Source organism: Tiliqua scincoides, chromosome 5 (assembly GCF_035046505.1).
Source record: "Tiliqua scincoides isolate rTilSci1 chromosome 5, rTilSci1.hap2, whole genome shotgun sequence".
Taxonomy (NCBI): Eukaryota; Metazoa; Chordata; class Lepidosauria; order Squamata; family Scincidae; genus Tiliqua; species Tiliqua scincoides.
Window position 1 is genome coordinate 68175287 of NC_089825.1, and position 24344 is coordinate 68199630.

A 24344-nucleotide genomic window follows, 5' to 3' on the forward strand; every position below is an offset into this window, starting at 1 on the left:
ATAGCCAAGGCCTACAGGGCATCCGGCAAGGACCCCACTAAGGGCATAGTGGCCCACTCCCTCAGGGGGGAGCCACCTCAGCCGTATTCAGGGCTCACCCCTCCTTGGAGGCAGTATGCAGGGCAGCTACCTGGACCTCGCCTAACACCTTTATCATACACTACAAGAGTGACTCCTTCGCCTCTGGGGATGCAGCCTTCGCAAGGCGCGTCCTCCAGAGCATGGCTCTATAAACTTACGGCAGCTCCCACCCTTGAGAAGCACTGCTTGAGCACATCCCACTTGTAAGGACTAAGGCGGACATGGAGATCCCACTGGAGAACGGGGAGATTTGTACTTACCGTGAATCCCCCTTCTCAGTGGTCTCCATGTCTGGATTAGTCCACCCACCCTCGCAGCTGTAAAGAAAAAAAAGAGGAGAAACAGATATGCTGAACACCAGAATTGTAAAGTCAGGGGGATGCAGTACAGAGCAGAGTAGCAATAGACCTGGGGTAGGGCCCCGCGCCACCTGGGCCCATTCTGCACTCATTCCCTGAGCCAACACGCAGTGCAGCACGTGATACCTGACGACCGCCACTACAGTGCCTCTGGATGGACACAAGACATCTGGCATTGGGACAGGGCTCTTTAAGCTTGGACAGTCTGGGGAGTCCAGGCAGCCCCTCCCTTCAGGGTGACCAAAAGACTCTGGCCTGTCTACCTAAGAGGGAGGAGCTACCCACTTCTAAGGACTAATCTGGACATGGAGACCACTGACAAGGGGGATTCACGGTAAGTATAAATCTCCCCGTTTTCTGAGAGTGCAGCATCAATGACAGTGCAAAAGTGTGACCTTCTGTGGTATAAGGGCATCTGGGGCTTCAGGGAGAAATATAGCCAGCAAGTATTTACAGCAGGGGGCGGACTTCTATTTCTTGAGTCATCAGTTGGTACAAGTCAGGACGTGGAAGTGAACATGAGTGTCTCCCCCCCCCCCAGTAGAAGTAAACAAAATGGACTACTTAAGACTCTATATCAGACATTCTATACATGGGAGCTTCCCCCCAGGGTTTGCTTTTCAGTGGGCAGAAAGCATCATGTTCTTTCCAGTGACAGCAGGGTTCATGTGCTATTTGTTTTTCTGTGCTCACTTCTGAACAAGCATGCATAGGATTGTGTGAGAAAGTTCCTTTCCTTGTCTGTGGAGAGAAAAGTGCTATTCCCCTCTTGTGCTGAATATGGTGGAATCTCAGGCAAGCCGCCTTGGGTCCCTTTGGGGAGAAAGGTGGGCTAGAAATACAGTAAATTAATAATAAATAAGAAGGAAGAGGGGTTGGGAAGCCTTCATCCATTTCCTTCAGAATTGGATGAGTGAGAAGAGGTCACAGAGCACACCCACAGACTTGGGGTGGGGAGGAGAGACAGCTAAATGTGAAAGGTGGGGGGGGGCAGGAAAGACGTTGTCACCTTCTTGCTGTATCTGCGTGGGCTGCTGTCCTGTACACACTCTTCTAGGAGTAAGCCCTATTGTATACAATGTGACTGATGTTTGAGTAGGCATGGCTAAGATTCTGTCAGAGGAGCCTTTTCCTGCCTCTGCAACCACTCCCACCTGTCCTGTCCATTTCTTATGTTGGGAAGGAGTTGAAAACTGCCTTTTGACTGGTGAGGGGAGAGTAGTCAGGCTCACCCCTTTTGTTTGGTGAAGCCTTGATGATTTGTGCACACTCCGCAAAGGAGCCTAGGACAACCCCCAACCACAAAGGGATTGGGAGGGAAGTTGGAAACAAGCAAATTTAAGTACTAGAGCTTGTGGATTATCATTGGATGGTTCTAGGGGGGAAGGACCAAAAGGCGGTAGATCCCAGCCAGGAAGGGGATCTTGCCCCTCTGTGAGGCAGCCCAGTGGATTGTTGGCTGATAGTCATGGAACTTACAGCTTCATGGATGCTGTCCCATCTGACTTAGTGTGCATGTGGAATGGGTGGGGCCAATTCTATGAGTCTTTGCCACCTGATGGGGGGGAGAGGATAGGTATCGAATTGGTAGAGAAACGCATACAATGAACCCCGCACAGTATTTTTAAACACATCAGTAGCACCACCAAATTCCAGTATCCACATGGTGTACCCAGTTTGTGAATGAGTTTGACTAAGAGCAGAGCCTAAGTAGTCTGTGAAGGATTAAAGCTGTTTACTCACTGAAAATGTGAAATAAAGGAGCAGATAACATTCAACAGATAATTGCAAAGTGGTGTATAGCAAAAGCGGTAGCAGAGAATGGTAGAGAAATGCCTTCAAAGTGTTCAGTTGTCCTTAATTTTCATTCATTGATGCATCTGTCAAAAGGCAAACCATGTTCAAAGTACCTGGGAAAAGAGTTAGTGCATTACCTTTTTTAATCTTAATTCCCTTAATGTGAAATCCTGTGAAACTTTCTCAGTCAAAAAGGCATAACTATTTTCTTTGTATTTTTCCCCCCAAAGACTTTATCAAAGAATTAATGTTGATGCTTAGAATTGGTTCACAGTTCGCACATGTTAGAAATCATTGGAGAGATTAATGTGAACTATAAGATCTGGTGGTTTTGATTGAACACAAATTATACAAAATTAGGGTGCATAATAATAGATAAAATCAAACAAGCTTCATTGTAACCTTTTGATAAAATCAAACAAGCTTCATTGTAACCTTTTGTCAACATTGTTAAAACACAACTTTTTATTCTTTTGCATTTTGCATGTGAAAGATGCCAGGTATTTAGCCTTTTTAGAACTTCATGATGAATTTTCAGTGTACTTTTCCCACAGTGCAGTCAAATTCTGAGCCTTAGAAACCAACACTTATCATTATAAGTATGTGTAAAGTTCTGTGACTGCTCTTGCTCCCCTCTACTCCTGTTTACTTAACCAAATGCTTTCAATCCTGGGTCATTCCAAATGGGCATTTTTCTTAGCAACATTTGTTCTTCAAACTTGGGACTTTAGTTTCCGTACAACTTTAGTGCTTCCAAAGTTTGATATTTTTACTTTTGTAACCTTTATACCTTTGTTTTGGTCATTGTTTTGTAAAATGATTTAAATTAATTGGAATGTATTTTTCCATTGGCAGGAAGAGTTTTACATGCACAAAACAGTAATTCAACTCTTGGTTTGAATTTGCTCTGGAAACAGAAGTTTTTACTTTCTTCAGATGAAACTGCCTTACATTGTAATTTAATTAAACCATTGGTTCATCAAGTGCACTACTGTATCTTCCATTTGGTAGTTGCTGTCTGACGTTTCCAGAAAATGTCTTTACCAGTCTGCTCCCCAATTTCTTTTAACTAGAAATGCCAAAGATCAAATCTGGAACTGGCTGCATGTTATTTTACCACTGAAAGTTGGTCCATCTCCAGAGGCAGTATTCCATTTTTGGCTATTTGTGTTTATAGAAATTCTTAAGGGGTTGGGCTCTGTGTGTTCATGACAATGAGAGAAGGAAAGCAAGGTGAGGAGGGAATGCTCCTTTACTTATTTTGTCTCCACCACCCACCCTCTTCTTCCCCCTCCCCCCCCCCCGCACATCCTTGCCATTGCCTGAAATATTTCTCACAAGCTCATGATTACAAGAACTTATTGAGCTGGCAGCTGCTGTGCCTACAAGCTAGATCTGGGCTGTGGCTACCTGTCACTCCACCCCGATATAAAGGTCTTCAGATACTAAACTTTTGTATATAGTTTTGTTTTATTAAGTTACTGCTCTGTAGATATAGGCATGATTGACCTATTCTCATTGTAAGCTCATTGATAAGTTTAAAAGCATGAGGCCAAAATGCAAGAGTTTACCAAGGTTGAACAAAGATCTGGTCAGCAGTAGATATCATAATTGGATGTGAAGAAGCCCCATTTTTCCATGTGTAAAAAGAGGAAGAATCCTCTATATAACAGAATTGTAGGATAGAACTGTAAAGTTCCTTACAAATTGTGTTTTTTTTCTTTCTGTGCTCTGCTCCCCTCAGCTGGGGGGGGGAGGCATTCACCTGTATCCCGGTTGCAGTTCATCGCAGGGTTCTGGAATGATACCCCCATGGATACAGTGGCATGCCTGTAATTAGATTTTAATTGCTCTTATTACTTATCCAGTCATATTGGCTAAAGAATTATTAAGCCTAGATGTGTGTCACATTATTTAAGCACATTTTAAGAGGATAAATTGATTTGAAATTTTTGTAAGAAAATGTTTTCCTTGCCAGTCTTTTTGTACCTTTAAGCTGAATGTAGCTCACTTCCTACTCCATACAGTGTCATAGGCATTTGTGGTACCATATAACTAGACTGGGATCACAAGAACCAAGTAACTACTTCCATGTTCTGAAGGGGGCTTTGAGCTTTTGTGTCTTGAAATCCACCGCCCACCCCCATAATCAAGCAAGCATATTGTGATCTGCCATGGGGAGCTTTCTTCTAAAAAATGCAAAACAAAACCCAAAGGTGGCAAAGGGTACACTACTAACAAGGATTGCTTAAAGAAACATTCTTTGAATACTGGTGATAGTAGTTTGTATTCTGTGTCTCATTTGCTATCAAATTCTGGGAACAATGAAACCATGCAGGAATCTAGACTTAATCATGCAAGCCTCTGCCACAGCTTCCATTTAGGACCAAATTAGATGTGATTTGGGAGATTCAGAATTAGGATTTCCTGTGGGCTTTCAAAAGTACAGTATATACTTGTGTATAAGTCAAATTTATGCCATGATATTGACTGTAACCTGAGTCAATACAGTAAATAAAACTTCTAAGAGCAGCTGCTTGGTGAGGTAGGTGTGGGACTGGGCTGAGAAGCAGGACGCAGGGAGAAGGAGCAATTTTCCTTTCCAGTAATTGTTCTGAGGCAGCAACAGAATGCAAACAAGAAAAGTAGCCTTTTTTGCTTCTTTAAACAGGAAGAAAGGTGAAAACGCTTATGGGAATTGCAGTTTATATGACAGCTGTTTCTATGGAAAGTGAAGCGCTGTTCTCATCACAAAGCTTACAACTCCCATAAGCCCTCTCATCTCCCTTCCTTTTTGGAGAAGGCAAAATGGCTCCTCTTTTGCTTTTTGCCTCAGAGCAATTCTTGGTAAGTTGTATTCAAAGAAGTTCACACACCTCATCTGAGGGTCATAGAAAATTCCATGATTTTTGGCTTAGATGCTACCCTCCACTTATGTGTGAGGTTGACTTATACTTGAGTGTCTGCGGTAATTAGCAACCCTTTTGAAGATCAGGTAAGTGGTACTTTGGGAGAAGGCATTTAATCTTCTCCTTTATTCTTTCGCCATTTGAAATTACCCCCCACCCCAAAGCTGTAATTAGCTTGGTGTGGGGGGGGACTGGTGATATCTAGTTTGGTCCTTGGAATGTAGAACACTTCTGCCAACTGGGGCGAAAAGGGACCTTTTAAAATGGTGACTCTCTTATATTTAGTGGAGTAAAGCAACTTTCTGAATTCATCCTAGCATAGCATATTTTTTGGTGGCCAATTACTAGTGTCTTCTGGTGTATTTTTTAACATGCTGGGTCACTTGGAACAGGGAACCATTTTCTGATTTGTTTCAACTGTGTAAACTTCTTGAGAACTTGTATTGTTTTGCTGAAAAACAATATACAAATATTCAAAATATTGAGGCTTCTCTCATCTTTTAAAATGGAGTCTGACAAGAAAATGGATTGTTGAACTAATAATAAAACTTTCTCAGTGAAGCCAAGCAGTTTTACTTCCCTTGATTATTATTAGTGTGGTCAATTTATTGGGTAGTTGAGACATTCTGCTTCTGTTCTTGTTCTGCTGTGGATTGTAGCAATAGGAGCTGGCAGCATAATTTAGGGAGAGTTTTTGCAAGAGTGAGGATTTTAAGCATGGTTCATTATCAAAGAACTGTATTTAAATTAACTGTACTTAATAGGTTTTCTGTTGCCTCTTTACGTGTTTCTACCTGTAAATATCTACAAGACTCATGGGTACCTTTGATGGAGTTCACTACCTAAGCAAAGACAAAATTTAGTTGTTGAATCTGTGTGAGAAGCCAACCATTTCAGCTACTGTCTGTTTTGTCTCCACTTGGGGTTCTGAAATGACTGCTTACTGTTGCCCTGGTGTTCTTCAGAATAAAGTTTCTGATTAAGCCAATTGTGTAAGTAAAATGTTTCTCCTTGACAGGCAATGGAATTCCTCTCTTGATGTTTCACTATGAACCTGCTTGTTTGTGGCTTATACTTGGTAATCTAACTCCCCATCAGAAGTGTACAAACACAGCTAATGAAAATTGCTGTCACTTTTCTGTTTGGGAGATGGTTTGAATAGTTTAAAGCGATGATTGATTTGAAGTGTTGGGATTATCCAGATAATTGTTTTGTACCTTGACAAGTCTCCCATTCTGTTTTTCAATACGTTCTTATGCAGCATACTGAAAGTTGATATATCGGGAGGCTTCACAGCCTCTGCTGAAAATCTTGTGCAAGTAATATGAAAGAAAACAGAACTCTTTATTTTTCTCTTTATATAGGAATTGACAGAAGAGGGCCTTCCTTTTCTTATTCTCTTTCATATGAAAGATGATTCAGAGAGTTTAGAAAAGTTCCAGCAAGAAGTTGCACGGCAGTTAATAAGTGAGAAGGGTAGGTGTTTGTTTATATGAGCGTATTCAGATCGAAACAACTAGTGAACTGACAAATCAGTATTTTAAATTTCTAACTAGAGATGCAGGGGTTAGATCCTTAAAGCCTTTTTAAGATACAAGCTAGATGCAATGCTAAATACATCATTGGCTCCTGAAGGTAAATAGTAGCCGCCATTGGCATAGACACACTTGCCTGAATAACTGATAGCACAATCTTATTTCTGCGCTGGGCTGGTGCAGTGTCTGCTGTGCTGGCCAAAGATGTTACAGACATACTGTAAAGCATGTTTGCAACATCATGCAAGTAGGCAGCACCAGCTGGGAGACCGAAGCCACCCTGCCAGTGCTGTATCCATGGCAAGGGGAGGGTGGTGGGAAGAGGCATTTCAGGGCGGGGAAGGGTGGATCAGGTCTGGGAAGGGGTGAGATCGGCAGAGCAGGCCTTCACCATATCCTAACCCCCTTCCCAGGCTCTGTGGTGGTACATGGACTTCCTGGATTTCTACCAGCTAAATAGGTGGCACAGATCTGAGGAATGCCATAGGGCGAGCTGGAGGGATAACCCAGTATAAGGGGAAAAATATCCCCTGACCCCAAGTAGACCTCCAGCCTCATCCTATCTTGTGGCTTGTCCGTGCCAGCACAGGTTAGGATTGAGCTGCTCATCTCCTTAACTAAAGCCAAAGATGCTCTTGTCACAGAATCTGGTTAATTTTTTTTTCTTGACATATTACCAACTTCTCTTTGTTTCTATTGGCCTATATATAATTTATATTTTAAGTCTCTCCTAAGTGCTGAAAATAAACCCAGACAACAATTTCATTTCTCCTAGCCTTGTGTTTGTCTAAGTAATTCTCCTTGGGAAGCTTCTGACAAAGTGAGACCCTTTCACCTTGTACATGACATTATATAGAGACGAATTCTGCCTCTTAAATGACACGACTCTCATCCTTGTTAAGAACTGGCCATGCATGCTGGGATATTGTCTTTATGTGCAAGTCTAGAAAGGATGAGGTTGATACTTTTGATCTCTAGCTATATGATCTCTGCACCTCCTGACAGATTAGGATCTCATTTTATTAAGAAATGCACCTGTTTCATCCTTGCTTTTTTGGTTGTGTTAAAGTATTCAGGAGTGTACCCTGAATAATCTCACACATAATTTAAAAAAACAAAACTGTTTTATTTGTTTTTCATGTAATAATTCTGAATGTTTTTACTTGTCATTGTAGATTAATCCCTTCAAATGATTACATTGAAACACATTGGGAATATTTATTAAAGAAACATTCCCAGGTCCCGACAGAGCCTTCTGCACCGCTTCTAAGCAGTGTGGAGGTCTTCATCGGAGTGGTCTGGGGCTGCTAGAAGCAGCACGGAAGGCTCCACTGGGGCTGCTGGAAGCAGTGCGGAAGGCTTTTTTTCAAAGCGGGAGCAGAGGAGGTAGCCACATGGAAGTAATTGTGGTGATGATGACATCACCACAATTACTTCCAGGTCAGGGGCAGGGGGATTGGAAAGGAGGGTGTGGGGGCAGAAAAGGGGGTGTTGTCCCAGGTTCCAGAACCCCCAGGAATGTCTCTGGGGAGAGGGCACAGTATTATGTGGTCCATACAAGAAATATATAATTATTTCTAGAACAAAAGACTCTCAAAACAGGCTGCACAGGCATTTCAAAATACTTGCTGTGGCATACAGGTTGTTTGCACACTTTCTCCTAAATGGAAGTACTACCTGGGTAGGAAATTGATTACATTTGGCACAGTCCAAGTTAACTAAGGAATCAGTGGTATAAAAAAATTATTTTGTTTGGTGTGGTGTTGACATTTCAGTAGGATACCTGTTTCTATACTGTCAAATTGCCTTACCCAATGGCTTATTTGTTGCAGGTGTAACTTACCAATACTTCATATTTTACATTTAAAAAAAAAACCCAAAACTAAATCTAAGTCTGCTTCTGTATTTCAAGGTACAATAAACTTTTTACATGCTGATTGTGATAAGTTCAGACATCCACTTCTCCACATTCAAAAGACTCCAGCAGATTGTCCTGTTATTGCTATTGATAGTTTTAGACACATGTACGTCTTCTCAGACTTCAGTGACTTGGCGTAAGTACACATTTCCATATTGACTGTTTTATGATGAAAGAGGGAAGGAGACAGAGGCATGGGGAGGGTGGATTAAGACCTTGTTCATGTTATATAGCAGAATGTAAAAGAGCACTGCTCCCCCTCTTCCAACAACTTGAGACTTTGGGTCTGTTAGAAGAGTATAGTAAAATACAAAACCAGCATTTCAGGGACAAGAGTATGAGTATTAAAATACACAGGCTGGGACTTTAAAAGTTTTGTGTACGTACATGGTGTCCATGGTGTACACAAAGCCAGTACTTAATTCCCATTCCTGCTGTAACCTCTTTGGGCTGTGCTGGATACTGCTTCACTGGATTACTCATATCCCGTTGTGACTCCTGTCAGGGCACAAGACATTGCAGTGGGAAAGAGGACACTGAGAAGCCCAAACCTTTTGATTTTGAACAGGGAAAGAAGGAAGATAGCACTGAAAGAAGCCAACAGTTCATTGAGTTGTAAGCTAAGAAAATTTGTCGTGACTAAAGATTTGGGAATCCAAACTCTCCTAACATAGAGGAGTTTTTACCTACTTTTAATGGAGAGAAAGAGGAAAAAAGATATTTGGAGGGAAGGAGTTCATACTAAAGACCAGGGCTCCAATAATTTTTTATACTCTTCTGGTTGAACAGTCTACAGCATCCTGTATAACACTTGATGTAATACAATAAGCTAGTACTACTATAGAAAACACACTCTTAAGCCTCAATAACTTTTGTAGTCTTTTAACATGCTGCTTGTTGAGCTGCTTATCTTCAGAGTTCTGATCCTTCCAAGATACAAAATACAAGCTGCTGTATTATAACACTTTGGTGTAGAGAAGCAGTAGATGATCTCGGATAAAATTAAAATTGATATCCTTTCAGTGTTCATCTCTGGTGTCTATGCAATTACTCGGGTGCTGGAGAAGCTTTCAAAGGCATTTTTGTCAATACAGCTACCTGACAGTCATTTGTATTTGTAAACTGTGCATTTTGCACCTGCTGTTCTCTGCTGTATTGTGGTGAGCAGGGGGCTGAAGGGAGCATACAATGAAGTTATTGGGTAGGCCAGCTCTGTGGGAATTAATGAAGGGAAGAAATGCTTGCTGTGCCCTCAGGAGTTCACAAGGAAGAAAAAAGAGCTAGTAGCATGGCTTGCCCCAGGCTGTACTCCAGCTCTCAGCCCTACGTGATTACTTCAGAAATATATACTGAAGCATAGTCTGTTGCATACGTAATCTTTTTTAATTTTTAGATTCCATTTCATAGTTTCTCCTAATTTTTAGCTAACTTTTGAACTAGATAACAGAACAAAAACGCTGCAATATTGACAAGGGACCAGACTCCCTCTTTCTCTTGGGCTCATCTTAACCTCAGCCGCCTTATGGTTTATTAGTACAAGGATAAACAAGTCATTATGATGAAAAAGTATTAAATGAGAGTTTGAAATGGAAGAGGATGTTGGGACAAAAGCCAGTAAAGATACTAACTTGAAATACAATATTCTTGCTGGAGATCGGATTGTTCACAGACCAGGGTAAAGATGCTCAGGGTGTGTGTTATGTGTCATATGGGTAGTTTTATCATTTCAATAGTTTTTTCCCCTCATTTCAGTGTTCCGGGTAAACTCAAACAATTTGTACTAGATTTACACTCTGGGAAACTGCACAGAGAATTTCATCATGGCCCAGATCCAACTGATGTAGCACCTGGTCAGGTAAGAGTGCAAAACACAAACACCTATTTTGGCTTTGGTGAGAGCCAAAATATTCTAGTGAGCCTGAGCTTTTAGCTTCAAGTTATGGGGAACTCTCTGATCTCACAAGGGGTGGAATTGGATGGTTAAGATGGAAACATTCATCACATGATTATAACAAGCTTAAATTATTTAGGAATTTATGCCTAGCCCTTCAGTGTTGTCATGCCAAGGGCAACTCACAAATAATAAAACAATCAAATAATAAAAATCCATGTTTCGGTATGAAATGTATTAAAACAGAATGATAAAATGCAGCAGAAGCAAAACTAATTTAAACAATTATTGAAAAGGTCTTGGAAAACTAAATAGGTTTTACACCAGGCAAGCACCCTTTGGAAGAATATTCTACAGTTGAGAGGGACTTCTGTTTCTATCCTGCCTGCTTTTGGCTCTCCATCAAAGATTGTTTCCCCAGACCTACTTTCTAAGGCTGGAAACTCCTGAAACAGATCCTTGGACCTTTAGTATGCAATACATATCCTTCCCTGCCCCGCCCACCAGGCTTTTTAATTGCCTTTAGTAGATGTTTGGAGTTTTTCACTTGTCATCCTTGCATAATGTTTTTGCAAATCATCATTTTAAAAGGATGCTTCAGCTTTGGGAGAAGGTGCAAGGGTTACTGTAATATTGGTCTTCTGAAGTATTTTTCACTTTTATATACCATCCATCCTTCATATTCCTATATGCAGTCAGTCTACATGGTGCCTCTCTTACCCTCAGCACAACCCTGTCAATATATGTTTAGGTAGTGTTTTTCAAACTGTCAGTCGGGACCCACTAGGTGGGGTCACAGGCCAATTCCAGGTGGGTCCCCATTCATTATTCATTTTATTGTGTATTTAACTTTTAATACATTAAATTTGATACTACCATGGTATGAAGCTGCACTTGAGGAAATGTTACAGATCTGTACTTTTAATAGGCTACTATGTATATGCTTTTAACATTGTTAGGCAGTGGGGCTTACTCCCAGGTAAGTGTGGATAGGATTGCACTTTTTGTATGTTTGAGGAATTATTTTTTAATTAATCAGCAACTGCTTGGGAGGGTTAGGAAGGTTCCTTACAATAAGTATCAGTTAAAAAATTTATTTAAAGTAAACTTTTAATTTGATTTAATTTTGTTGTATAGGCAGTGTTAAAAATTTTCCTACTTGATGTCCCAGTGCTAAAAAGTTTGAGAACCATTGGGCTAGGGAATAGCACATGTTAACATGCTATTCAGATCTGTGGAATGGTTTTCTTGTAATGGTTCTCCCCATTAGGAACATAAGAAAATAAGAACAGCCCTGCTGGATCAGGCCATAGGCTCATCTAGTCCAGCTTCCTGTATCTCACAGTGGCCCACCAAATGCCCCAGGGAGCACATGAGACAACAAGAGACCTGCATGCTGGTGCTCTCCCTTGCATCTGGCATTCTGACACAACCCATTTCTAAAATCAGGAGGTTTTACATACCCATTATATCTTGTAACCTATAATGGATTTTTCCTCCGGAAACTTGTCCAATCCTCTTTTAAAGGCATCTTGGCCAGATGACATCACCACATGCTATGGCAAGGAGTTCCACAAACCAACTACATGCTGAGTAAAGAAATATTTTCTTTTATCTGTCCTAACTTTCCCAACACTCAATTTTCGTGGATGTCCCCTGGTTCTGGTGTTGTGTGAGAGTCTAAAGTGCATCTCTCTATCCACTCTGTCCATCCCCTGCATAATTTTGTATGCCTCAATCATGTCCCCACCTCAGGCGCCTCTTTTCTAAGCTGAAGAGGCCCAAACACCGTAGCCTTTCCTCATAAGGAAGGTGCTCCGGCCCAGTAATCATCTTAGTAGCTCTCTTTTGCACCTTTTCCATTTCCACTATGTCCTCTTTGAGATGTGGTGACTAGAACTGGACACAATACTCCAGGTGTGGCCATACCATCGATTTGTACAACAACATTATAATATTAGCCGTTTTGTTCTCGATGCCTTTTCTAATGATCCCAAGCATAGAATTGACCTTCTTTACTGCCGCCGCACATTGGGTCAACACTTTCATCGAGCTGTCCACCACCACCCCAAGATCCCTCTCCTGATCTGTCACAGATAGCTCAGAACCCATTAGCTTATATGTGAAGTTTTGATTTTTTTGCCCCAATGTGCATGAGTTTACACTTACTTACATTGAAGCGCATCTGCCATTTTGCTGCCCATTCTGCCAGTTTGGAGAGATCTTTCTAGAGCTCCTCACAATTGCTTCTGGTCTTCACCACTCGGAAAAGCTTGATGTCTGCAAACTTAGCCACCTCACTGCTCAACCCTGTCTCCAGGTCATTTATGAAGAGGTTGAAAAGCACCGGTTGCAGGACAGATCCTTGGGGCACACCACTTTTCACCTCTCTCCATTGTGAAAATTATCCCTGACACCCACTCTCTGTTTCCTGCTCTTCAACCAGTTCCCAATCTATGAGAGGACCTGCCCTCTAATTCCCTGACTGTGGAGTTTTCTCAGTAGCCCTTGGTGAGGGACTGTGTCGAACGCCTTCTGAAAGTACAGATATATAATGTTCACAGGTTGTCCCGCATCCACATGCCTGTTGACCTTTCCAAAGAATTCCTAAAGGTTTGTGAGGCAAGACTTACCCTTACAGAAGCCATGCTGATTCACTCTCAGCAAGGCTTGTTCGTCTGTGTGTTTTGAGATTCTATCTTTGATGAGGCATTCCACGATCTTACCCGGAATAGGCTGAACAGCCTATAGTTTCCTGGGTCCCCTTTTTAAAGATCAGTGTGACATTTGCTATCCTCCAATCCTCTGCCACCATGACTGTTTTTAGGGACAAGTTGCATATTTTAGTCAAGAGATCAGCAACTTCATTCTTCAATTCCTTAACTGTTGGGTGGATGCTGTCAGGGCCTGGTGACTTATTGATCTTTAATTTGTCAATTGGGTCTGAAACATCTTTTTTAACCTCTATCCGACTTAATTCCTTGGTCAGGAGGGGCTGTTCGGGCATGATATCTGCCCAAGGTCTTCTGCCATGAAGACAGATGCAAAGAACTCATTTAATTTCTCTGCCATTAAACCCTTTCTGCCCAACATTGCATATATGCAATAGGGAGAAAAAGTGTACACCTGTGGGCTGGGCAAAAATTGGTTAATTCTGTCTGACTTGGAGGAGAATAAGATGCTCCATTACAGAGTCCATTACAGTCCAGAGTCTGTTACAGCCCAGCAAAGGTCCTAATTCAGTGGAAAAATCCTAGCATTTCCCAATGTTCACATGGTTCTTTTCATTGTCTCATGTGTTCCCTCAGCCCCTTCCAATTATTTTGATACACTTACTGAAGTGATCCAGCTCTTCCTGCTTCCAGAAAGAACCATCTTGCTTTGCTAGTAGGGCATGTTTTGCTACCTCTTGTCATCTGTGTAATAGCGCAAGCTGTGCGTGTTGCACTAGTGACTTGGTGTCCTAGGAATTCTGCTGAAGCCAGACTTGAAACCACTTGTCTGCCATAGGGAGTTTTTTTTTTAAAAAGCAAACAAAATATCCAGCAAATCTTGCTCTGTGGATCTGTCTATGTTCAGAAAAGTATATAGGTAAGGATTCTTCAGAACAAACTCATCAGGGCTTTTTGGAATTACTTTTTTAGAAAGTACAAGAAATATTATATGTAATAAAACTTAGTGTTAAGAGCTTCATGTATGTTCTCCAAAATTGCGGCAAGCCTTTAAAGTCAGTATTGTAAACTGTTGATTGGAGTGGAGAAGATGGGAGAAAGTAGCTTTCCTGACAGTGTCAGCCTAACTTGTGCTGGAACAGGCAGGTCAGAGTGCCTGAGCAATATCCGGCGCAAGTTTCAGGCAGCTAGAGGCTCAGCCAGGGGCAAGAGGACATGTTTTCCTTTTCCCTGGGGAGAGGCACTGCAGTCCCAATGGGGCTACTCATATCCACTCCACCTCTGGTGATGGTGCAAATCCAAGCAACCTGGGACTGCTCTGGGCCACCCGGGAATGGGGTCAGGATCGGGCATAACGTGTGCTGCCTGCACTTCCTCCTGCCCCCTCCCTACCCTCTCCATGCCCTCCCCAGAACCCTGCGCTGGCCTGGAAAGGCCGGCACAAACTTACCCCACCGTGGCTGAATCCAGCACAGGGAGGCTGACACAAGTCTCTTGTGTCAACCACCCTACAGTTGCGTCATCACGAAAGTGCTTTATAGTGACTTGCGTTGGCCCAATTCAACTTTAGGATTGGGTCCTGAGTTGCATAGCGAGTTCAGAACAGAAGTAAATTTTAACAAGTTCTGCCTTGATAAACATACTAAGGCTTTCACAGCTGGGCTCCATACAAGACTATAATAGTTTTTTTGAGATGAATGTCGTGGTCTAAACTACAGCACAAGGCTAGAAAATTTTTAAGCTAAAAAAACTAAAACTAAATGAAAACTAATAAAAATAAAAAGCTAAAAATTAAACTAAAAATGGCTAAAAACTAAAACCACACTAAAAGCTAAATACTAAGGATTCGAACTGAAAACTTGAGTTTTTAGTTTTTAGTTTGAATCCTTTAGTTTTTAGCTTTGAATATGGTTTTAGGTTTTAACCATTTTTAGTTTTATTTTTTAGCTTTTCATTTTTATTGGAGTTTTTGTTTAGTTTTATTAGCTTAAAAATTTTCAAGCATTGTACCACAGCATTCGTCCCGAAAAACTATAATAGTTTAGTAAGGTCTGCCTTGCTCCATAGTTCACTTAGCTCTTAGCAAAGAGTTTTTTCTTTTTGCATACAGGGTCAGTCCATTCATGAAGCAAAGTGAGGTGGGCTGCATCAGAAGGCGGGTAGATGCAGGTGGCGCCTTATGCCAATCAGCCATCTCCGCAGCAATCTTTCCTTGCCCCCACTTTCCTTCTTTCTTTGCACTGCTACTGTTTTGAAATAGGGCAGCAGAGCGGGCTGGATAAACACTATCTTGCTTCAAAAGGAAAAACAAATCTTTTTGGGAAGTGGGGGCAATGCTTCTCCTGAATGATTTGTTCCGTCCTACTGTATCACCCTATTTCAACAGAGCAGCAGGCTGCTATTGTGGGAGTTTCTACTGCTGCCTTCTGTGCTGTTTCCTCTCAAGGGGTTTGGGGGGGGAGGGAGTCCTGTCAAATTAGAGGAGGTGGAGGAAGAGGATGCGCCCTCAACATGTGCACCAATAAGCAATAAAAAAGAGGGGATCAACTTCAATGTGGCCTTGGGTGTGTGTACACTGCCTGGTACCAGGGATGTAGATGCACATACATGGTGGGAAGGGCAGCAGATTGGCTTGGACTGCCTGTTTACATAGCATATTTATAACATAGTTGTGATTTTGTTCATTTCAGCCACTTCAAGACATAGCAAGCAGTCCACCTGAGAGTTCATTCCAGAAGCTAGCACCCAGTGAACATAGGTACACCTTATTGCGGGAAAAAGATGAACTCTGAAAACTTGAAACCATCTCACAAGCCTTTCAAGCAGCAGCAGTGACTCCTGTGGGGTGGAAATAGGAAACCTATATTTTCATAAATTCTGTGTAATTTAATTTTGAATAAACTTAATCTTTTTTTTTTGGTCCCTGGGGTTTGTAAGTACGTGTGCGTCATCTTGGACAGCATCTATCTAAAGTTCCTATTGCTGCAAATTGCTCTGTAAAACTTTTCTAATCCAAATGAAGGTGTCGTCATTGCCAGCGACATGCTGTTAACTTGCACTATCCCATTTGAAGAGGACTTCTGAATTCCCATCGGTGTAAACTGGTAGTATGGCCGCCTTATCTTCCTCCTCCACACAAACATCATTTTGTCAATTGTTATTGAAGGGATATTCTGGATACTCGGGAGGGGAATAAATTACCATTTTACATAATTTGTGTGATGGCAGTTTACTTACCATACCTTGTATTCATAAGGGTGTGTGTGTGTGTTTTAAGTGAGAAGAAAAATAGAGAAACTTTCAGTAACCCTCTTCATGAGCTCTCTTCCTCCTCATAGCTTTATTTATGAGGTTAACAAAAGGTCATTGTGACAGCCCTTGTTGTCGGAGGGACCTTTGGGCACACACTAACTAGGAAAGGACTGCTTTTAAAAATAAGATGACAGACTAGAGATGTGGAATTGGGGGCAATGCTTTTTTTGATTTAAGGGGTGGGAAAGAACTGGGAGTACATATGTTAGTATAGATGTTTTGTGTACTAAAATGTACAGTCTTCAAGTAAAATATTGTCAATAATATAGAGCTTGTTTAGATTTAGAAATATATAATACAGCCATTAGAACTTCACAAACGCCAAAATATACACCGCAGACACTCGCACATAAGTCGATCCCACAGATAAGTCAAGGGCAAGTTTTGAGCAAAAAAACATGGAATTTTCTATGACCCTCGGATAAGTCAGGGGGGTTTTTTAAACTTAGGGGGTGTCTGACTATAGTTTTGTCTGATTTTACCTAAGGCCAGATCCTGAAAAATAACCTACCACTAATTGTTACCTAAGAACTGTAGTCTCTAATTTATTAAAAATATAGTAAAAGATCATAAGATACATTTTTATTCTTTTTAAATTCTGGTCTTCACCACCGTTTTGTAAACACTATCAGAGTAAGTGGACTGTAAACTACATACCAGTAAAACAGTGGTTCCCAACCTGATATTCATGTACTCCCAGGGACACTCAAAAGGACCTTTAGGGGTACTTGAAAAAGAATCGAATAATGGCAGAAAAAGGCAGGTTGTGCTCCAGAATGCCTTGCAATACAGGAATTCCTTGCAAGGACCAGCAAGGCAGGAAGGGAGGTAGCTAGTTGGCTGTGAAATAGTTTTTGGTCAATTCATGTATGAACCAGTGATTGAAAACCAGCACAGTAAAAAAGCTGAAACATAATATGGAAAGTGATCAATCACCCAGAATTTCTCAGCACACTTCTGGTGCAAAACAGTACAAAGGCAGAGTCTTCTGTTCTTCAAACAGATAAAAAGAGAAAACACTGTGATAAATACATGAAGTCTGGGCTTTCATATAGATGAGATGAGGGCTTGTATTATTAATTACAAACATTTTGCTAATATGAAGGGTACAATTTATGGAAATGGGCTGCCAAGGGATATGCAAGTGAAAAAGGTTGGGAACCCCTGTAGGAGATCCATGAATCAAATCCACCTTTAAGGTGTCTGGTATGTTAAGCAAGAATTTGTACGTATACAACCCATAACACATAACTGAGAGTGTGCAATTCAATTTACAGCAGAGAGATGCAGCTGTATATATTTGCAACCTTTTTACTCAGAAGTAGACCCACTGCTTTCCACGGAAGTTATTCTTAAATAATGGTGCACTGAAGTGTAGCCTGTGACTTTATTTCAAATAGAAGGAGGATCCCATCCTGGTGTTAAAAAAAGAGCCGTCTGCTAAATGCATGCATGCATTTGGAAAAAGGAACCAGGTTGCAGGAGAATAAAAGGTTAACTTTGGCTGGAATTTCCCAGGACAGTTACTATAGAAACAAATGACCTTTAGCTTTAGCAAGAACTGAAACTGTTCAGAGTTGAAAGACTCTGCCCTCTGATTGACCCGGAGATAAGGCGAAGTGGTAATTGGAGCCTTATTACTTGGCAAAAATTTTACCTACTACAGGCGAGTATCTATGATATATAGCTACATAACTTATACAGTATTTAAAAACAGTAGTACAAAAAAGCAGTCACTATTTTAAACTATTCAAGTTCATTTCATTTGAATTTTTTTACTATGGCTACAGTCCTGTACACACTTAACCTGGGAGTAAGACCCATTGAACTCAGTGGGGCTTCCTTTTGAGTAGACATAAATAGAATTGTGTTGTGCGACTGAAAGGAGCTAAAATGGGAGAAGCTAAAATGCTTAGGTATTTGTTTAATGCACAATTAAAGGATGAACTGTAGAAAGCCAGCCCCTCGGTTGAGAAACATGGATTCATTTCAAAATAGCAATGTTGTAGTACAGAAGGAAGTAAGCTGGTTTGCCGGATAGCTCATAGTATGGAGTTGTTTCTGACTTCTGGAGTTTCTCATGCAGATGCCTTAAGTGTATGGGTAGCCGCTATGCTCTCATAAGAGCAATGTGTGTGCAAAACAGTATCGTTGCATGTTGTGTTTCTACATGAATGCAGCTTAAAATAGTGCCAGCATAACTATACTGGCACTCAGATATGTGATGTTCATCTCTATGTAGTGTGGAGACACTGGCTTTCAAAGAATGTAGCACTGTGAATCCTTGTAACCTTGCCCTGTGTGCTGCTGAGAGACCTACTAACAGTGTTCCTGTACAACTCTCAGCTGAGCTCCATGCTGCTCAAAGCTTGGCTGAGCCAGAAGTAAGAAATGACATGTCATCATTGCCAATTTTTAGGCGGAACCTTGCCTATCTTATGTCGAAACAATGATCAATCTAATTAAAATTCAGGGTACATATATCATGCTTACTGTTGGATAATTATTGTAGTGTCACTCTCGAGGACATTTAATTGCATGTGGTTATTTTTATATATGAAACTTATTAAGTACAGGTTGAGTCTCATTATTCACGAGGGTTCCATTCCAAGAACTCACCTGGATGGCAAAAAACGCACTATAGCAAATCAATTTAAAAAGAAAGTCCTTTTGCTCCGGTGATTTAAAAACAGCCTTGCTGACTTTTGTAATGCAGACAGAGGCCATCAGTCTCTCTCCAGGTGCTTAGGCTTCACTAGGAGGCAGCAATCCCTCCCTTCACCAGGAGCCCCAGCAACGGGAAAGAATGGAAAAGGTGATAATTGCTGTCATTGAGCCTTCTTTCATGTGCTTGGGGGAAGGGAGGAGTCAACAGGCATGTGGAGTCAACAGGCATGTGCTTCCTCCCTTGGGGGAAGGGAGGTCAACAGGCATGTGGATGCGGGAGAACCCGTGGACATTATATATCTGGACTTTCAGAAGGCGTTTGACACGGTCCCTCACCAAAGGCTACTGAAAAAACTCCACAGTCAGGGAATTAGAGGACAGGTCCTCTCCTGGATTGAGAACTGGTTGGAGGCCAGGAAGCAGAGAGTGGGTGTCAATGGGCAATTTTCACAATGGAGAGAGGTGAAAAGCGGTGTGCCCCAAGGATCTGTCCTGGGACCGGTGCTTTTCAACCTCTTCATAAATGACCTGGAGACAGGGTTGAGCAGTGAAGTGGCTAAGTTTGCAGATGACACCAAACTTTTCCGAGTGGTAAAGACCAGAAGTGATTGTGAGGAGCTCCAGAAGGATCTCTCCAGACTGGCAGAATGGGCAGCAAAATGGCAGATGCGCTTCAATGTCAGTAAGTGTAAAGTCATGCACATTGGGGCAAAAAATCAAAACTTTAGATATAGGCTGATGGGTTCTGAGCTGTCTGTGACAGATCAGGAGAGAGATCTTGGGGTGGTGGTGGACAGGTCGATGAAAGTGTCGACCCAATGTGCGGCAGCAGTGAAGAAGGCCAATTCTATGCTTGGGATCATTAGGAAGGGTATTGAGAACAAAACGGTTAGTATTATAATGCCGTTGTACAAATCTATGGTAAGGCCACACCTGGAGTATTGTGTCCAGTTCTGGTCGCCGCATCTCAAAAAGGACATAGTGGAAATGGAAAAGGTGCAAAAGAGAGCAACTAAGATGATTACGGGGCTGGGGCACCTTCCTTATGAGGAAAGGCTACGGCGTTTGGGCCTCTTCAGCCTAGAAAAGAGACGCTTGAGGGGGGACATGATTGAGACATACAAAATTATGCAGGGGATGGACAGAGTGGATAGGGAGATGCTCTTTACACTCTCACATAATACCAGAACCAGGGGACATCCACTAAAATTGAGTGTTGGGCGGGTTAGGACAGACAAAAGAAAATTTTTCTTTACTCAGCGCGTGGTCGGTCTGTGGAACTCCTTGCCACAGGATGTGGTGCTGGCGTCTAGCCTAGACGCCTTTAAAAGGGGATTGGACGAGTTTCTGGAGGAAAAATCCATTATGGGGTACAAGCCATGATGTGTATGCGCAACCTCCTGATTTTAGGAATGGGTTAAGTCAGAATGCCAGATGTAGGAGAGAGCACCAGGATGAGGTCTCTTGTTATCTGGTGTGCTCCCTGGGGCATTTGGTGGGCTGCTGTGAGATACAGGAAGCTGGACTAGATGGGCTTATGGCCTGATCCAGTGGGGCTGTTCTTATGTTCTTATGAGTGAAGACTGCAGAGAGAATGATTGATGGATTGTCAGCAGGCTCCCCTCTCATTATTAAACGACTGTTTTCCTTTAAAGGGCCCTTCTCATCAGCTTTGAGATAGAAAAATCTGTGGATACTTAGGTTATGCCTGTAATCACTTGCATGACTGTCTCTCTGCAATAGTAAAATGCAGTTTTTTAAACTTATTTCAAAGGGCTGCATTTTTCCCCTTCTCCAGGGTTCAGCACATTCCTTCTCATTTGCAGGGGGCCATTCGTGTTGAGTCAAATCCGTGTATAAAAAATCCGTTTATAACAAGGCTGGATCTGTAGTTGATGTAAAACATTTGACATTCTTACCAACTTCTAGATATTTCAGACTGCCAAATACAGGCATCCCCCGCTCATTTGAAGGTTAGGCACCACAGCCATGGCGAAAAGGGGAAGTGGTTGAAAAGTGAAACCCAGTCTCTTTTTTAGTTTACAAATGTTGCTTCCAATGCTTTTTTAGCTAGCAGATTGTAAATGTCTTTTTTATCTTGCAAATTCCTGCTGTCACACAAAGATTTCTGCAAATGGACTCTCAATACCTTCAGGAATGGTAATAGGACTAGAGCGTGTGTGGCACGCTCTCTCCGTCTGTCTTGCACACGCACACCAAAACAGGTTGAATCACTATGTCATATGCCAAGCATCACAGGGGAGGGCAATTTAGCCTTTAGACCAGCAGAGAGAGTTTGAAAGAGTGGATCATGCACTGAATGAATGACTTCCAAGTATAACTGAAATGTGTTGAAAGAGCAGAACATTTTGGTTTTTTTAGCACCAAAATACTAGAAGTGTAATTACACCAAAACAGTAAATACAGCATATTTTTAATACACATATATAAATATGTGTACATAAATAAATACACACTTATATATATAAATACACCAAAAAAGTAAATGCACCAAAATACTAGCACCGGCATTTTTTGTTGGTCGTCCCCCCCCCCCCCGGCCATGGCTGCATGAGTGAGATCTGCCTTGGGACTGCAGCATGTAGGGAGGTGATATTTAACCCCTTTCCACTGAGCCACAATTCTGACAAAAATTGCCTCCCTGCTGCTGCTCTTAGAGGCTGAAAAGCCCCTCCCCTCTGCCCATTTAATTGTTTTTTGTAACAAGACAATGCCTCTACTATTGAGTTTCTTTGCCCATGTTAATAATATTGTCAATATTCTTTGTACTTCAGTAAATATTTTTTAAATCTGAAAATTTAAGCAAGCAAATAGGCAAAGATGAAGTTCTGGGAAGAAGGTCCGCTCCTAGCTATTGACTGGAGGGCAAAGCTTTAAAGAGGCCTCAGACAAAGTAATGATCTTACTAATTGTTAAAACTGTGAACACTCCCCCCTTTCTGACTGAGCTCCCTTTCCTCAGATATCAGAACCCCAACCCCTTGGAGTTCTGCCTTTAGAGCTATATGGAGAAAAATGTTCTTTAGGATGAATGGTAGAATAGGACAAAGAAGGAACTTCAGTGCTCAGGAAGTATGAGAAGTTACTAATCTCCGTTCAAGAGTTCTTCATAGGAAGGCCTTGTTCTTGGACGACAGCCTTGGAAGGAGCAAGCCTGTATCAGAGCAGCAGGATGGCTCTGCTAATCGCTCTCTCCCACTTGGATGGCTCCATAGGAAATGCTTCCTTCAAATACGTAGAGCTAGAGCAGAGCTCTTCCATCCCTCCAAAGGTGGTATTTGCAGCTACGCAAGTGGAAACAAATGGCTTGTGTCCATCTGTGAGGGTAGCTTAATATACCTGTTGCAAATGGTGAAAGAAATGTCTTGGCTTTTGAATTCTTCCTCAAATATGTGAGATGGAATAAAGGTTTTGGCTTTAACCGTCTCGGTATGGTAAGCACCTGCTTCTGCATAAAGTCTTGCAAGTATCTGATGCAAACAAACGTCTGGTTTATTGTGTAGAAGGATGACAGATTGCTAGGACAGAAACAATTGCTAAAAGAATCAGGCCTAGCCTGTATAATGCAGGTCAACTGATATTCTGCACTTAGTACAGTATCCAATCCAGTAGAGTTCTGAGGGTACTAAAGAGTAGAGCTGTGAGAGAAGTAGCAGAGTGTAGAGTAGGAGTAGCAGAGCCTACCACACACAATGCATCAGAACAAGAGTATGTTGTTGGTGTGCGTTCCTGTGGGTTGAGACTCTTCTGCCTTAGGTTTGTCAGAATCTAAAGATCAGCTAGAGGCACTGTAAGACCTGTTTTGTTTAGGCAAGCAATCAAGGCCAGCCTATCTGTGAGGCCAATTGAAACATTTGCCTCAAACAGCAGTTAGGGGGTGCTCGTTTCTGTCCATCTGGCTTCCCACCTCTGCTGCTGTTGCTGCCCCTCATCTGACCTCACGCCCTGGACTGGAAAAAGCAGAGGGGGGACAGAGAAGAACAGGAGATCTGAATGGGAGGAAAGTGTTGAGCTAGACCATTGGAGGAGCAGAGGTGGACACATAATCAGGGAAGGGGGGGCAACATTAGGCATGCCAGCTCAGGCATCAGGTCTTGGGCCAGCCCTGCAAGCAATCGTAGCTGGAGAAAGAGGATGATTTTAATTACACTTTTAAAAATGCCCTTTAAAAACATTGTATCTTAGTATAGTTCTTTGATGTTTTTGTACGGTGGTTGTCTGCTTTGTGCGTGCCAGTCTAAAGAAGGGTAGTGGTGATGAAGGGAACAAGCATAGTCTAGATCGGGGTGTCAAACTCCTGTCATACCAAGGTCCGAATGGCATTCATGATGCCTGCTGAGGGCTGGAAGTGATGTCGTTAGGCAGGAAGTGAGGTCATTAAACAACTCATAACCAAAAATAAGCACTTTTTCTCAGGAATTCATTGACTACAAATGACAGAAGAGAACACGCAATTTTTTTTATCATATCTCAAGATATGGAAGAGCCGAATTTTTGTGGGGACTGCCCTTTCAGCAGTAACACCTCAGCACTGCTCAGCAGTTGAGAGCCTGAGGCTGGATAAAAAGCTTCCGGGGGCCGTGTCCGGCCCCTGGGCCTTATGTTTGACACCCCTGGTCTAGATGATCTCCTGCTTAGTAACCTCTTTGTCCAAATACGAATCTATGCTTTCTTTTGTACCCAGTAGTTACACTGCAATAAGATGCCATTTATTCAAATAAAGGCCTCTAACAAAGGCCTTAGAAAGTATAGTGAGGAGACAGTTCAACCAGAATTCAGAATACCTTTATTGGCATATAGATCCAGAAATGTGACTTAAAAAAACAACAGATTTAAAAATTCTCAACTACTTAAGATAAAGTTACAATAGAACATACTGTCCTTCTCTTAACAACTAAGAGTAAGCTATTCTGGTCATTTAAAGCCAATTAAATATTGTTTAAGAGACAATATTTAAAGACAATAAGGTTCTTTAAATCTCAACCAGGCCACTGTCTCAAGCTGACCTAACCCTTGTTCGAGGCAAAGCGCAGCGTAAGGTACACATCCGGGCATGCCAAGTATTTTGTGTAAGAACATACCCTGGATCTACTCCAAGGTGTGATCCCAACCTTCCAACCAAATTGGCACACCATAAAGGATTAGAGGAATGATTTTAGCTCTGAATACCTCAGTAGCTGTAG

At 41.9% G+C, this 24344-nt stretch overlaps 1 protein-coding gene across 1 annotated transcript in view; it reads left to right on the forward strand.

Annotated features, from left to right (window-relative positions):
* Nucleotides 1–16375, forward strand: part of ERP44 (endoplasmic reticulum protein 44) — a 58729-nt gene extending 42354 nt beyond the window's left edge. Inside the window, exons 9-12 of the mRNA XM_066627480.1 lie at nt 6511–6622; nt 8594–8735; nt 10352–10454; nt 15853–16375. Coding sequence (XP_066483577.1) covers nt 6511–6622; nt 8594–8735; nt 10352–10454; nt 15853–15954 — 459 coding nt within the window. The 3' untranslated portion in view covers nt 15955–16375. The remainder of the gene's footprint in view (nt 1–6510; nt 6623–8593; nt 8736–10351; nt 10455–15852) is intronic.
* Nucleotides 16376–24344: the final 7969 nt, after the last annotated feature.